We start from the raw sequence: 14,858 nt of genomic DNA on the forward strand, positions 1-14,858 counted from the left end.
AAGAGGTGAAGAGTAATTGCTAGAAGTGTTTCTTCTGGCACCCATGGAGGCTGGCTTTCTCAGAATGCTGTGTTAAAAAATGTGGTCAGGGCCCTCCCTGGTGGTGCAACGGGTTAGGATACCTGTAGTTGCTTCAGCATGAGTTCGATCCCCACCCCAGAGGTGACCCCCATGGCACGGCAGACCTCTCCTGGTCTGCCCACTGCTCTGCTCAGCAATGTACTTCATCCATCTGCCTGTTCTGCTCCCTACTCTGTTTCTGGTAAAAACCCCAACAACCCCGCAACCCCGGCCTGGAACCCAAACCCGGAAGAAAAAAAAAAACCTTAAAAAAAAAAAAAAAGGAAGTGCTGCTTCTGAAATTAAAAATAATAATAATAAGTGGTCATCTTCATCCACTACCAATAACAAACACTGGCGCTCCTCCCATGAAGCTGAACTTAGCTAGATGGGAGCAGAAAAGTCAGCTTTGGTTAATGTAGACTAAACTGTGAATGCATGACGCCTCTCCACAGGCATCTAATTTTGACAGGGACTGGATAATTGTAAATGGGTTTCTGAGAAGTAGCATTTCAGATAATGTGACAAAGTTAAAGGAAAAAAGTAAGCAGCAGAGAGGAAATTCTGGGACAAGAATGGTTCAGTCTCTCTAAATGATTTTTTCTTTTCTTTTCAAAATTTCTTACTTTCTCCAGGGAATTCTGTAAAAGCATCAAGATTTCTCCCAGCATTTTCCAAGGTGGGGCAGTTTACAGAGGCTCCCATGATGAGCCTGGGGGCACTCGTAGCCATAGCTGTGTCTCCAGCTCGCTTGTCCAGCGTCTTACTCTGCCTACTCAACAGTGCTATGAGAGGGATATCGTGAGTTCCATCTCACAGCGGGGAAACAGGTCTGCTGAGATTAAGCAACTCACACCAGGTCCCCTGACTAGTAGCAGGACTGTGAAACCTAAATCCAGATCCTGCCACTAGGTACAGCGTCCTGTCCACAGACCACATCTCTGTGTGTGTAGAAGACCTCGCCCTGCCTAAGCGGCAGCACCGAAGGATCCTTAAGTGGGTCCATACCAGGGACAGGTGTAGAATTCTTTTGGGCCTTAACACAATGCCAACACAGGTGGCATTGTGTGCAAAGGATGTGGCGTGACTGCAGGTGACAGGTGATGCCAGGGCACTGCAGCAATTGACTGGGTTCTACCCCACCCCTCCCCCACCCAGGAGCCCCAGGGCAGCACATGTGTCACCCCGTGTCTGCAGCAGCCTGTGGCCCCCCGCGGGGATGAGTCTCTAGGGGTGTGGATGAGGATGGCTGGGATCTGACGAAGAGTCTTTACTAGAACGGCAGGCTCCAAATCACATGTCATTTGCGCAGCAGCATTGCCCAGAGCCCCCAAAGTAGAAACCACCCAAGTGTCCATTAGTTGCTGACTGGATCAACAAAATGGGGTGCAGCCATCCAACGGAAGATTGTTCCTTCATAAGAAGGAGCAAGATACTTGTACATATTAGAAGGTGCATCAGGGAAAGGCCAATCAAAACCACAAGAAGACCTTCTCACAGCAGTGAGAATGGTCCATATCAGGAAGGCCAGAAGCAACACATGTTGGCGAGGATGTCGAGGACAAGGAACACTTGTACACAGTTGCTGGGAATGTAGAAGGCCCAGGATGTATGGAGGCTGCGTGGAGATTCTCAAAGCACTGAAAATGGACCTGCAATATGACTTAGCATTCCACTCGTAGGCATCTACTCAAAGGACACAAAAACACTCATTGAAAGGAAACCTGCATATCTATGTTTATTGCAGTACAACTGACAATAGCCAAGATATGGAAACAACCTAAATATCCTAGAACAGAGGAGTAGATCAAGAAGATGTGGTGGATATACACAATGGATACTACTCAGTGATTGGAAGAGATAAACATTGCATTTGTGGCAATCCAGAAGAGATAAACATGCCATTTGTGACTACATGGATGGCGCTGGGCAGGATTATTTGAAATCAAGTGAGCCAGAAGGAGAAGAGTGCTGATTTCACTTATTGTGGACTATAAAGAAACCAAACAAGGGATCAAGCAAACTTAAAACTGACCCAAACTGGAAGCTCTGAGATATTGGGGGTGGGGACAAGTAAGAGGAGAAGGAAGAAAAGTGTGGGGAGAGGAGGGAGTACTTGGACCACGGGAGCTTTGGTGGTGGGAAAACTGTGACTCTACCTGAGGGGAGAAGTCCTACATCGTGAAAAACGAACAAGGCTGTAACATAAGGGTAAGTCAGTCGATTTAAAAAAGGGAAGGAAATGTATAGAAAAGAAGCCTGAGAACAGGCTAAGTGAAAAGAAGTTGGTCACAGAAGATAACAAATTCAATGCTTCTGCTCCTGTGGAATATCTAAATAGGCAAATGCATAGCGACAGAAAGTAGATTGCAAGTTTCTGAGGGCAGGGACGTGATGGCTAATGGGTATGGGGTTTCTGTCGTGGGAGACAAAAATATTCTGGAATTTGATAGTGTTGATGGCTGTATAATTTGTAAATCTACCAAAAACCTCTCAATGGTGCAGTTTAAATCATGAATTGATGGTGAATTATATTTCCATTTAAAATACTTCTAGCTGAACCAAGAAGGTCTCTGGTGCCTTTTGAGCCCTCGGCTTCTCTGACCACAACAGAGACTCGGCCAAGTCCCTCGGCTCTCATGGCATTATGGGAGAGCAGGCAACCCAAACAGGAGACCTGGGTGGCAGTGAGCAGGGCAGTGAGCACCTGTGATCTCCGCCAGCAGCCCTGCAGGACCTGCCGGACTCATGGGTGTGGTGGACAGAGAGGGGCGGGGCCGGAAGAGACAGAAAGGCACATAACTCGAGGGCTAAAAACGAGGGCTGGGCAAATGAAATCCTAGCGGCCTCCTGGGACAGGGTTCTTTGACTCTGCTGAGAGTTGGGGCTGTCCCTGGCTTTAGCTAGAATCGTATGGGAGCCAAGCGTGGAGGCATCCATCCCTAGGGGCCATGCAGACCTGGCTGAAACCCCATGGGACCTTGGGGAAGTGTCACCTTTGCTGAAACTCACTTTGGAAAAGTGAGGATACAGTGGTAGCTACCTCCTAGGCAGGTTGGGCGGACTAAAGGAGATGGTGCATGAGGGGCTTAGCATACACCTGTCACGTGCCAGTGGTGCAGGCATGGCGGCTCGGAGCTGTGCTGCTGGGGCGTGGCTTCCTTGCTGGGATCTCGGCACGCAAAAAACATTCTGTGAAGCTGCTCCTGTGGTTGGGTGGCAGCGCAGAGAAGAGTCACATTTTTGGATGGAAATGAGCAGAGTCCCCTGGGACTCTGGGAAGCCCAGAGAGGCTGGGATCTGGGCAGAAGAGTGCTGGCTTGGGCCGGAGGGGCAGCGGCTCTCTTTCCATCCATGGAGTCGACCTCTGGCTGGGGTTTCTTGCCCGGTCAGGGTTTGCTATGGGATGATTGCTTCTGGTAGGAGTTTAGCTTCTTGCAGCCAAAATATAACAGCAAGACAATATCACCACATTCTCTGGGGACCCAGAAGCAAGCAACTGATGGATGAAACCACCCCAATCTCACTTGCAACCTAACAAGCAAAATAGCTCTGGGATTTAACCTCCATCTCAGGAGTGTTCTATTACCTGCATACATTTCTATAGCGGCTAATGCCACAGAACACAAGACATGACAGGAAGCCTCAGGCACAGGACAAAAACGAAACAAAGAATCCCAGCTTCTGCCGGGCAAGAAGACAACAGAAATAGCTAGTTCTTTGCCGTAGAAGTTCTGTAGCCCATCTCTGTTAACCAGCTTTTCAGATTACACAACACTCTTCATTTCTTCTGGTAAACCATCAGCACTCCTGTCTACATTGGCCTGGATGTGGGCAGGGAAGGTGTAGAATGTTCATTAGCCAATGTATCTGCTTGTAAGGAAGTCAGTCTGTTTGTATCCAGACCGCTTGATACCAGATATACATGTTATTGCAATTATGTACCTTAATTAGCTAGTCTATAAACCAGTGAAATACCAGTTCAGAAACAAAGAGTTACAATTTGCTAAGAAAATTAAATGGAAAGCTTTGGAAAGAGGGATGGCTCAAATTTACTTAAAATGTTGCATCAGAATAGGAGACTGGAATTCATGGAAAAAATCTAGAAAAATCCTGAAATCAGGTTATTTCCTAGACATCAAAGTTATTTTTTCATTTTAAATAAAGATGGAATTTGTGGATGTTAAATGTGAGAGAGTTTTTTGCATAGAAAGTGACAAACTTTAACCAGAAGAAGACCTTGATTCTATATCAAAAAGTTAGCAAATACATACACATGTATTTCTGCTACATGAAAATAAAATGTTTCAAAGTCTGTTTCTTTCTTCAACCAACTTTCCCAGTTAACTAACCAAGAAATTTAGTTGTCCCCACTGTGCTGGATATAAGAACACCTACTATTCAATGAGATCTGCTCCTTTTCATACCTTTACTCCCCATCTGTCTGAAAATTGAATAGCTATGCTATGTCCAATTTGGTATAAAGTTATATTTCTCAAGAACTGCAAAGTCAGAGTTGTTCCTCAGAGCAATCAAGAGGGACGTTGAGCCATCAAGTATGTTTGGGGAAAAGAGTCAAACCCTATCTTGGGCACTCACAATGTGTCTTAGTACACTATGTGTAAAGAAATAAGTTAAACTCAGGCCTTCCCTGGTGGCGCAGTGGGTTAAAGCACAGCAATAAGAAGCTAAAGCCACTTCAGCATGAGTTCAATCCCCAGCCCTGGAGGTGACCCACATGGCGTGGCAGACCTCTCCTGACCCGCCCGCTGCTCCCCTCAGCAGTGTACTTCGTCCATCTGCCTGTTCTACTCTATTCTTTGGTGAATCCTCTCACTGCCCATGCACTTCTGGCCTGTACCTCAGTTCTGTATGAATGAATAAATAAACCTTAAAAAAAAAAAAAAAGAAACAAAAAAGAAATAAGCTAAACTTGGCAAAACCCAGAACTCTGGGTTGGGAATGACAGCTGTAACATCCTGTAAAAGCACATAGGACCCAAGGAGATGGTGTAATGGCTGATCCCTACTCCCAAGTCATTTACAGCTGAGTCAGAGCTGTGACACATGTGGCTCTGACACACACATATACACATGGAACAGGTTAAGTCACGTCATCACTAAGTATCCTCAGGGTTAAGTGACAGTAAAGTCGGTAGGTGTTACAGATCAGAGCCCCAGGTCAGTCACCCACCTCTAATTGATTTTCACAAATGTTGGGCCAAAGCTTCAAATACTTGTTCTTGGCCCACTGTTCTAGAAAGTTCAGAGAACTCATATTTCTTAAGTGCAACCGTGTGTGAGTATGGTTCTTTGTATGTTTCCTGATTTACTTTTTATAGCCATGAAAAATGGGTGCCATCTTTTTTCAAAGAAATAGAACCACAGTGATGCATGGCTAAGGGAGAGCCTCGTCAGCCACCTGTCTCTTTGCTACTGTGCCCAGGTGCCAAGAGCCGGCGTCACTCTTTCCTGAGCCAGGTGTGGGAGTGTGGATGCCCTCCTGTACCTGGTGGCCAGGCTGAGCCCTCCCACAGCCTGCAGAGGAGAGCTGTGTTGCAGAGTCCCTGCGTCTGGGCTGCTCCCCATCTCTTTCCTGTCCTCATCCAAAGTTCTGGGTTCTGACTTTGTGGGCTCAGGAGCCACAGCCCTGTCTCCTCCTGGATGCCACCCATGCTCCATCAACTGGAGGAGGACTTTGCTTTATTCACAGGCCCCATGCGGGGCTGCATTCTGAGCTGGAGAGGGTTGGGGGCTGGGGGAGTGGCAGACACTCATGTTCTCAGCCAATCCCCTCCCTCATTCCAGGTCCTTTTGCACGGCCCATCTGGGTCCTTCATCCTTGTGCTCAGCTACCCTCTCTCTTCACTCTGCCGTCCCCTGCCTTGTCAAGTCTGGCTGGCAGTGTCCGCGGGGCAGAAAGGAAGACCCTGAGCAACAGAGGTGCTCCCCAGGAAAGGGGGCAGAGGGGAGGATGTGAACTATGGCCCAAGGAGAGAGGTAAGACACAGCCCCGAGGGACCGAGCAGGTGACCCTCCAGTCTCAGACTGAAGCGTGGTCTCAGAGGTGCACTGCACAGGAGTGTGGAAAGTAGCAGAGCAAGAAGTCCAAAGCAGAGGTGCTCCCCTGGGTGCCGGGCTCCTGACAGCGGATCTGTCTTGCAGCTCCACTGCCTCCTACATTTGCCCCCACCCCGCCGGTGAGGTTCTAGGTGTGCTCGCATCAGTCTTGAGAAATGCAGGGGGTGGCCTACGGGGGAGGATGGAAAGAGAAGCGACATCTGTGTAGCACCTCTGTGTGCCAGAGGCTTTGCTGAGATGCCACCGCTTCACCAGAGTCTTTGTAAGAGATGGAAGTGGTATGGAGACACCTCAAAAAATACAACAAATAGAAATTCCATGTGATCTGATTATTCCACTTTTGGGTATTCACCCCTCAAACACAAAAGCACTAATTTGAAGGGACAGATACACCCCCAAGTTTATTGCAGCACTACTGACAATAGCTAACAACTGGAAACCGTCTACTAGATGAAGAAAGGATAAAGAAGATGTGTTTCATTTACACAACGGAATACTATTCAGCTATTAAAATAAAGACGAATTCCTACCATTTGCAACAACATGGATGGATCTGGAGGGAATTATGTTTAGTAAAATGAGTCAGACGGAGAAAGACAAACACCTTATGATTTTATACTTATGAGGAATATAGAGAAAACAAACAGATGAGCTAAATAAAAGAAATATAAACTGTTGGCCTATGAGACTCATTAGTGGTCACCAGAAGGGAAGGGGGTGTATATATATCAGGAAAAAGAGGATTATGGTATGGTGAAGGGTAGAATTGGACATATCATATAATACATTTAATAAATGTAATAAATACAATCCATGTAATAAATGCTATAAATGTAATGAATATAATTAATATAATGTATGTTGATTCTCAAAGATCAACTTGCATAAAGCTATAATGCAATGCTGGACAGAGAGATGAGTGTGATCAGGTGACAGAGAAAAGGAAAGCCCTAGACTGAAGCCAGGCGCTTTCCAGACACCTGCAGGCATCCCCAGAGCACAGTCATGGGGCCACATTGCCACGGAGGGGGCGGGCCTCCTGCTCTGCCCCCACCCTCGTTGCACAGGTCAGTGGGACTCCAGCCTGGGCTAAAGGGCCTCCCATGGGCAGGGCAGGGGGCTGGACAAGGGAACGGCTGGCGGGGCCGTGTCAGTCCACTGGCTGACCGTGGACAACCAGGACTGGCAGGAGTACTGGCACCCAGAGCTGCACCCGGGGGCTCCAGGCTGAGCCTGTGCCCGTTCCCTGGCACCACCACCAGCTCTGGGTGTCTCTCTGGTCTCCTCTCCCTAACCTCAGCCTTCCAGCCTGTGATCAAGTTACTAGGCTGTGCATTCCCCGCTCGCTGAGGTGGCCTGAGTGCCTAGAGGTGGGGGGCAGAGGCAGGAGGGGCTGATGCGGAGCTCCTGGCCACGTCTGTTAGCACAGTAGTTCTTCCTGTCCTCTGGACGCACAGGCCCAGCCCTTGCAGGCAGGCCCTGAAGACCCCCCAGTCTGAGAATCACTGCCGAGGCCCGGGCTCCCAGTTTCTGGAGCACTCCCATTGTAAACGAAGGGTCGGCGATGGACCGTTGACTGATTGGTTTCCGTGATCCATTTGACTTTTCCCCTGCTCCCTTGAAGAAAGCTTCCCTTTCTTCCTGGGTCTTTCCTGTATGCTGCAGGCCAATGTGCCTGAGATCCTTGTACTGACCTAATCTGCCTATCTACATACAGACAGGCCAGGCCTAGGCTGCTGGAAACCTGTCTGTGCTCACAGGATCTACCTCCCTCTCCACACACACACACACACACACGCACACACACGCACACACACGCACGCACACACGGCCCAGACAGAGCTGACAATGCCAACCCTTGGCCTCTCCTATTGCTCTGGCCCTTGAGTGGTGCTCGGGCATTGCAGGTCAGTTTTGAAGTCCTTTCTGACATTTGGTCACACACACACACACACACACACACACACACACACACACACACACACACACACACAACTTGGCCGTGCTGGCTGGTACCCTAGAGCAAGCCACCATAGCAGACACCTTATAAACATCCAGTTGAAACCTAGGTCTTGTTGTCTTTTTACACAGGGAGTCAGGGAGGCCTGCGAAAGTGATTGTGCTGCTTTGCTGCTAAGCTGGTGTAGTGTGGAAGCTGGGGGATCAGCCTGGCTGTCCTCGGGGTCCTGGTTGCCACCACCCCTCTCTGCATCTGGGGGCGCTGGACAGAGGGAAATGGACACACTCCCTCTGCTGCTCCAGCCAGAGACCTTGGGAAACGGATAAGTTCAGGCGGAGAATCAAGATTTTCTTACTGTCCTCCATGGAGTGGGGCATGTAAACATGGTTGCCCATAGAAGGAGGGTTCTGGACAAGTATCCACGACGCTGGGCCCACTGTACCCTTGCCCAGCAGCACCTAACTCATTCAAATATATCCCCGTGCCTGCATTTGACATCACAGCAACCAGCTCTAGAAGAATCTCCCAGCTGTAGGCCCCTTTGACCTGGCTTCCAGAAGGTGCCCTCCTATCAGAGAGCTCTCTTGGAGCACAGACCCCCTTAGACTTGGAGATAGCAGCAGAGTTGGAGACCCAAGGGGTTATTCTTACCCCAAGCGGCTGCACCATGCCCCCAACACACACACACTCACCATGAGATGTTGGAAGAGCCAAGAACGCATTATATTGGTGGCATGCTTGGGCAAGACTCCTCGTTTGTTCTTGGACTTCTTATCCTCATTGTCCAGGAGGGAGGTGAGGTCAAGGTTAACCTTCAGGGCACGTGGAGAAAAAATCAGCATCAGCAGCCTGGCAGGCCAGCAGCTTGGGACCTGTTGCCATAGTGATGGCAGGCTCTCGCTGCCAATCCCCTTTTCCCAACTGGTTCTTAGGGCCCTGGGGAGGGAGGTCACCTTTCCCATCACCCCACATTAGCCCCTCAGGGCAAGGGAAATAAGAGAGAAGGAAAGGCAAGGAGAAGAAGGGAAAGGCTGAAGGGGGTGAGAGAGGAGAGATGGAGGAAACAGGACATGCAGAGGGCAGAGGAGAGATGAAATTGCCATAAACCATCCAATAACAGTATCTCTGGGATCTTCTATGGCTGGCAAAACACTTTCCTATGTTATTTTAGCCCTCGGGACAGCCCCAGGTGGGGGGGGGGGCTGTGTGCAGTTGGTGCTAATCCTGCTGTTGTGGATAAGAACTCCAGGACTTGGAGAGGTTAGGGTGACTTATCCAAGATGAGAGTTAATGTCAGAGCTCAGGCCTCTGACTTCAGATCTTCTTGCTCCTCATCCGCTTGCGTATACACAAATCCCACTGAATTACAGAGTGGCTCAGGGTGTAGACCAGGAACAGGAATGGCAGGGTCCTATACTTATCTTTCCTACTCTGGGATAAAGTGAAATCTTCAGAGTTGACAGCATCCTGACTAAAGTGGGGGTCGCCCACTTTTAGAGGTTAATGAGGACTTTGCTTGTACAAAGTGCCTAGCAGACAGCAAGCATGATGCCTGCCCTCCCTTACCCACGCCCGTGCGTACTCACTCACCTGGGTGTTCTGGATCTGGATGGCTCCCTGGGGGATTGCTTGGGTGACCACCTGACCCTGGGAGGTTACCATGGTAACTGGCTGGTATAAGGCTCCACCTGAGGAGACAACCAGTTTTGGGGTCCCCTGCTATGGGGGTGGGTAAGAGTGAGGAAAAGCAGGGTTCCCAGTTCCTTTGATGATCACACATAAAAACCCTCTGCTCTGGAAGCATTGAGCCCAGTCAGGGAGGGGTGGGTAGGGGAGGAGTGTACCTCTCTGGGTGTTTGGGGGATGATGGCGGGATGCTAGCCTTACTTGGGTTCTGAGGGGCTCATGAGGTTTTGACCCAAAATTGTTCCAAACCATCACAGTCAGGCCTTTGTGCTAGCCAGCTAGCAATGTACAGAACTCAGCTGGGAGCCCCTTCCTTGACAGGGAGCACCCCCTCCCACATCCTAGAATACTTTGGGCAGTTTCCTGCCCCCACCCTGTAATCCCTTCAGGACCACCAGCTCTCCTCCCAGGGATGTACCCCACAATCCCCTGCACCGACCTGACACCACTTGTGAGTTGACGGTCGTCATGGCGATGTTGCCCTGCTGGAGCGCTGAGGCTGGGACCACAATCCCCTGGGGGTTATTGGAGACTCCAGACATGGAATTGGGGGAATTCTGCAGGAGGTCCTGGCAGTAAGGGAGGTGTGGTTTGTGACAATGTCACTAAGAGCTTAGATGCCACAGCCCCAGACGCCTTCTCTCCCCTCTCCCCTTCCTGTTCTCCCTCCTCCCACCTTCCTGCTTCTCCCAGACCCCGATCCAAAGGCAATTCTTACAGCTTCCTAGCAAGAGTGAATGAGAAGGCTCCATATGAACAGCCAGCCAGCCAGCCAGCCATTCATATAGCCCCTCCATTCTCCTGCAAACCGGAGCCATGAGCCGCCCTGTCACCCTGGGGCCCCCACCTTGACTTGGCTTTGGAATTTCCAATCCTGATGTCTGGGTTCCAACTCCAGAGATTCTAATTCAACCATTCAGGGGGTGTAATAAGACTGTGGGGTTTTGGAAGCTTCCCTAGGCGATTCTACGGTACAGCCAGAGTTGAGAATCAGGCTCCCCTGCTCAGCATTCACCTTCCCTCACACTCAGCTGGTTCTAGCCCCTACCCCTGACCCTCTCCTAGGCCTGAGCATCCCAGCATTCATTTCACCTAACTCCATGTACAAGGGGACTCGAACATTTTATCTTCTGCACCTGTAGTGCCTGCCTCGATGTCTGGCACATCATGGCTTCTAAGACATATATTAAATAATAATAAAATAGACTTTTCATAACTATGTGAGCCTCAGCCTCCACCACCTTTTGGCACATTTTATCAATTCTATGTCCCTGCTCAACTCCCAACATCGAACCCCACTGTCAACAGTTTCCCTTTTCCCCTTTATCCCCTGCCAGCCCCCATTTTTTCTGGGAGACAATCTTTGCAGTTTGTCTTCTCTGACTCCCTCTGGCCTCATCCATCCTGCTATGCAAGGAAGTATTTGGACCTGATGTTGAGGGATCATGGCAAGAGGAGAAGGAAGCATCCCTCCCCGCTGGGGAACGGGCAGGTGCCCCAATTCATGAAGCAGGAATAGGGGGTGTGAAGGTCAAGATTTCCTGCTGTATTTGGAGACAGCAAGAAAGGTGTCGATGAGGTGTCATGGAAGACCCTAGTGGGGCCCTCCCTCCTGGTGCAATGGGTGCTGCCTCAGTGTGAGTTCTATCCCAGCCTGGGAGGTGACCCACATGGCGTAGCAGACCTCTCCTGTCTTGCCCACTGCCTGTTCTGTTCCCTGCTCTGCCTCTCTGGTGAATCCTCTCACCCCCCCTGCACCTCTGGCCTGTACCCCAGTTCTGTAGTCATAAATAAATAAATCTTTAAAAATGAAGAAGAGCCACGTGGGTCTCCTAGCTCATGTCACCCCAGTTCTGCATCTGAAACAGAGCTGGGACTGGGGTACATGCCCAGGGCCACCCAGGGCTAACATCCCCATGCTCCAGTTTTGGAATCACAAGGTCTGAGCTGTAAGGGTTTAGACAGGTAAGCGGTTAGTAGACTTACTGGGGGCCCAACATAGAAAATGGGGGTCCTTTCTTCCGAGCACTCATTTTTAGGACTGGGAGAAGCTTGTGCTTTCAGTGTCCAGGCAAGTCCAGAGTTTAAAATGTGTAGAAACATACTTTGGAAGGAACCTTGAGCCAATGCTTAGTTGTACAGAGACAAAGTTAAAATATTAAAGCCCCAGGGAATAGCCATGGTGAGTTGCCACCAGACCCTGGCACCTGGGAAGTTGGCAGAGCCACTTAGGAAGTGGCAGAAGGCACTGATTTATACAGCTCACTCAACCCAGCCAATGAAATCCCCCTTGGCATCTTCTCTGGAGCCGCCCTTTTCACCCTCCTGGGCTGTCCCTGAACCCAGAACTGCAGGAGCAGCACCCATAAATAAGCAGCACCGGGCATGGGGAGTTGGCTCTCTCTCCCCCGCCACCTGCTGCTTGGCCTCCTAGTCTGGCTTCTGGGGGGGGAGAGGGGAGGGGCAGAGGGAGGGCGGAGGCCTCGTTTCTATTCTTGGCTCACCTCTGCTGCCGTGACCTTGGGGGCAGGGAGAGGGTGGATCTTGCCTTGCCTCCTCCTTTCTGGGGTTCTACGAGAGCCTCCCAACCAGTGAGGTTTATTTTTCCGCAGGTGAAGCCCAGCACTGAGCCTGACCTGTGGGAGCCCGGCAACTAGAAAGGCTGTAAAAGCCATATAGTTCAGCTCCAGGAGGTGCAAATAAGGAGCTGAGTCTTAGAAACCCAAGTTACCGGCTGGTTGGCAATTATAGGAGTAGAACCCAGCTCTCCTCCCTCCCATGCCAAGACCTGGGTAGTCAGGTGCTCTTTGAATCACAGGGCTCAGTCAGTAGTTACTGAAGGCAAGGGGAGTAGATAAAAGCCAAAGCAAACCTAGAAGGACAGCGGAAGCCTGGGCACCCGCTTCGTTTGGGAACCAGCTGGCCTTGGTCCTCCTGTGTCAGGCCCAGGAAACTTCGAGGCTGGATTTTTAGCTATGAGTCTACAGGTAGGTTGAGATTCCCTATCCCAGCATCCCAGTTCCGGCTGGGTGTGAACCAGTGCTGGTGTCATCTGAAGTGGAAGCAGACTTGGAAGATAATTTGATAGAGGAGGGGGTTCTTCCATGCCACTCATCCTAAAATTAGTGGAAATAACTACTCCATAGTCTCCTCATTGGAAGAGATTATGAAGGAGCGCCACGCCTGGGTGTCCCTCACTGGGGAAGAGTATTTGGGAATGTCTAACATAAAGAGGTGTCTCTGACAGTCTTTCCCAAGCTATGTAGCAATGCTGGGAAAACACAAGCCAAGTCAGTTTATATTATAGGGAATATTATAGTGAATTCTGCTACCATGAGATTTCATCTTAGTCTCACCACTACCTACGGGATCCTCAGGAGAGAGATGGTTCTGTCTGTCTGCAGACAGTTGAGGTCTGGAGAATAGAAGTGACTTCTGAGTCAAACAGCTGTGCCTCGACCTGGGTCTGCCGAGTGTCGTGCCACTGGTCACACTGAGTGGCTAAGTGATGTGTTTGGACGTCCACGGGCCACAGTCCAGGTAAGCTTGGTGCCTGGCACTTTTAAGCCACCAGATAAATCACTCCCTACTTCTTTTGGCTAAAGAAAACCAGGCACCTCTTCTTCTTCCTCGCCTATAAAGGTCCTGGCAGTGGGCAAACCCCAAAAGTCAAGCTGTAGCCCCTGTCTAAAATCAGCTCGGTGACCTGACTCGACTTTGTGGCATTTTCAAGGCAATTTCCGCCTTGGTCTCCAGCTCGAGAGAGCCCTTGTCTGTGTGGACGCAAGAGGGTTCCGAACTCGGGAACAGTCTACAGGTCTCTTTGGGGTAAGGAGCTGCAGTAGAAGCCCATTAGGGAGAAAATGTTGGCTCAGCACACAGCATTGTCATCCTCTCAACAGACTCCTCTTGGGGCTGTCAGACTCGAAACCAGGCAGATGCTGCTCTGTCTACACCCAAAAAGACTGTCCTTCCAGGCTCCGTAGCATCATAGAGAGGTGAGAGGCATGTGGGTATAATTTTAGTGACATTTTTCAGCTTCTGGAGTCTCACCTCCCTACTGGAATTGTTCAGGAGCTGGAAGGTGAGAGCTGGCTATTCAGTCCAAGAACCCCTTGCCTTGAACATGGCACTGATGTGTCCGAGGCTCTGGAAATTGCTGGAAGGTTAGGGATCATGGGCATTTTCCTGGTTTCTTGGACACAGCATGGGTGCTCTTACTTTCTATGAACAAGAGACATATTTCTAGTAATAAGAATTGCTTTCTAGCAGGACATAGGCCCAAAAGCAAAACCTCCTCTAGCGTTTCCTGGGAATGACTTCCACAGGATGAGCTGACCAAGGAGTCAGATGGAACCAAGGAGCTCTCTCCTCTTCTCCCTCCCAGGGAGTGGGCATTGGGGGTTGGGGGGCTGCTTTCTCAGATACAGAAGGCTCAGAGCCTCTCAGCAGGGGCCAGAGCAAGCTGGGGAGCAGGTTTAGAAAAGCCGAGAGCTGTGCTCACCCCGCTGGCTGCCAGGTTCTGGGTCCGGAGCACTGGGTAAGTTTTACTCCAGATCTCATGTTTGCAACAGAAAAAAGAGATGACTTGTCCAAAATGGAGCCCTCACTAAGAAAAGTCAAAGGCTCTGGAGTGGTAATTCGGGGTGGGGGGGGCACCCAAGGAACAGAGTGGCGGTGAGGTGAACTGACCTTGTGGTCGGGTGTGTCAGCCTAGGAGGAGCTTTGCCAGTTGCGTGAGTCACCCTTCTACCCTGTGAACTGGGAATTTTGCTGCCTGGGGGACACACTTAATTTCCATGAAAGTTAGAAATTTCTGCAATAAGCCATGATGGACAAGAAATGAAGACATGAAGGAAAGAACTGAGACTAGTTTCCCTTAAGTTGTTCTGAAACAACTTAAGTTTTTCTTAAGTAGGATGCCTTTGAAACAGGAATGAACCAGGAGATCTTGTGCCGTCCTTCCGGCTGAGGATTTTAGAAAAATCAAGGCCATTCTCCAAAGACTTACAGCAGCTGGGGAGTGGGGAGGGGCAAAGGGGGACAGGAGGGAGAAAGGGGCGGGGGAGGAC

The 14,858-nt window shown here is 50.0% G+C and overlaps 1 protein-coding gene across 6 annotated transcripts in view; it reads right to left on the minus strand.

Moving 5' to 3' along the window:
- The window catches only part of PKNOX2 (PBX/knotted 1 homeobox 2), a 253,357-nt gene that overhangs the window by 13,007 nt on the left and 225,492 nt on the right, over nucleotides 1-14,858 (minus strand). For all 6 annotated transcript variants that reach the window (XM_012729584.1, XM_012729580.1, XM_012729581.1 and 3 more), the window contains 3 exons: nucleotides 10,226-10,355; nucleotides 9,691-9,788; nucleotides 8,793-8,912 (listed from right to left, as the gene is read on the minus strand). In XM_012729584.1, coding sequence (XP_012585038.1) covers nucleotides 8,793-8,912; nucleotides 9,691-9,788; nucleotides 10,226-10,355 — 348 coding nt within the window. The remainder of the gene's footprint in view (nucleotides 1-8,792; nucleotides 8,913-9,690; nucleotides 9,789-10,225; nucleotides 10,356-14,858) is intronic.

The sequence above is a fragment of the Condylura cristata genome, unplaced genomic scaffold (assembly GCF_000260355.1).
Source record: "Condylura cristata isolate star-nosed mole 26May11 unplaced genomic scaffold, ConCri1.0 scaffold00025, whole genome shotgun sequence".
Classification (NCBI taxonomy): Eukaryota; Metazoa; Chordata; class Mammalia; order Eulipotyphla; family Talpidae; genus Condylura; species Condylura cristata.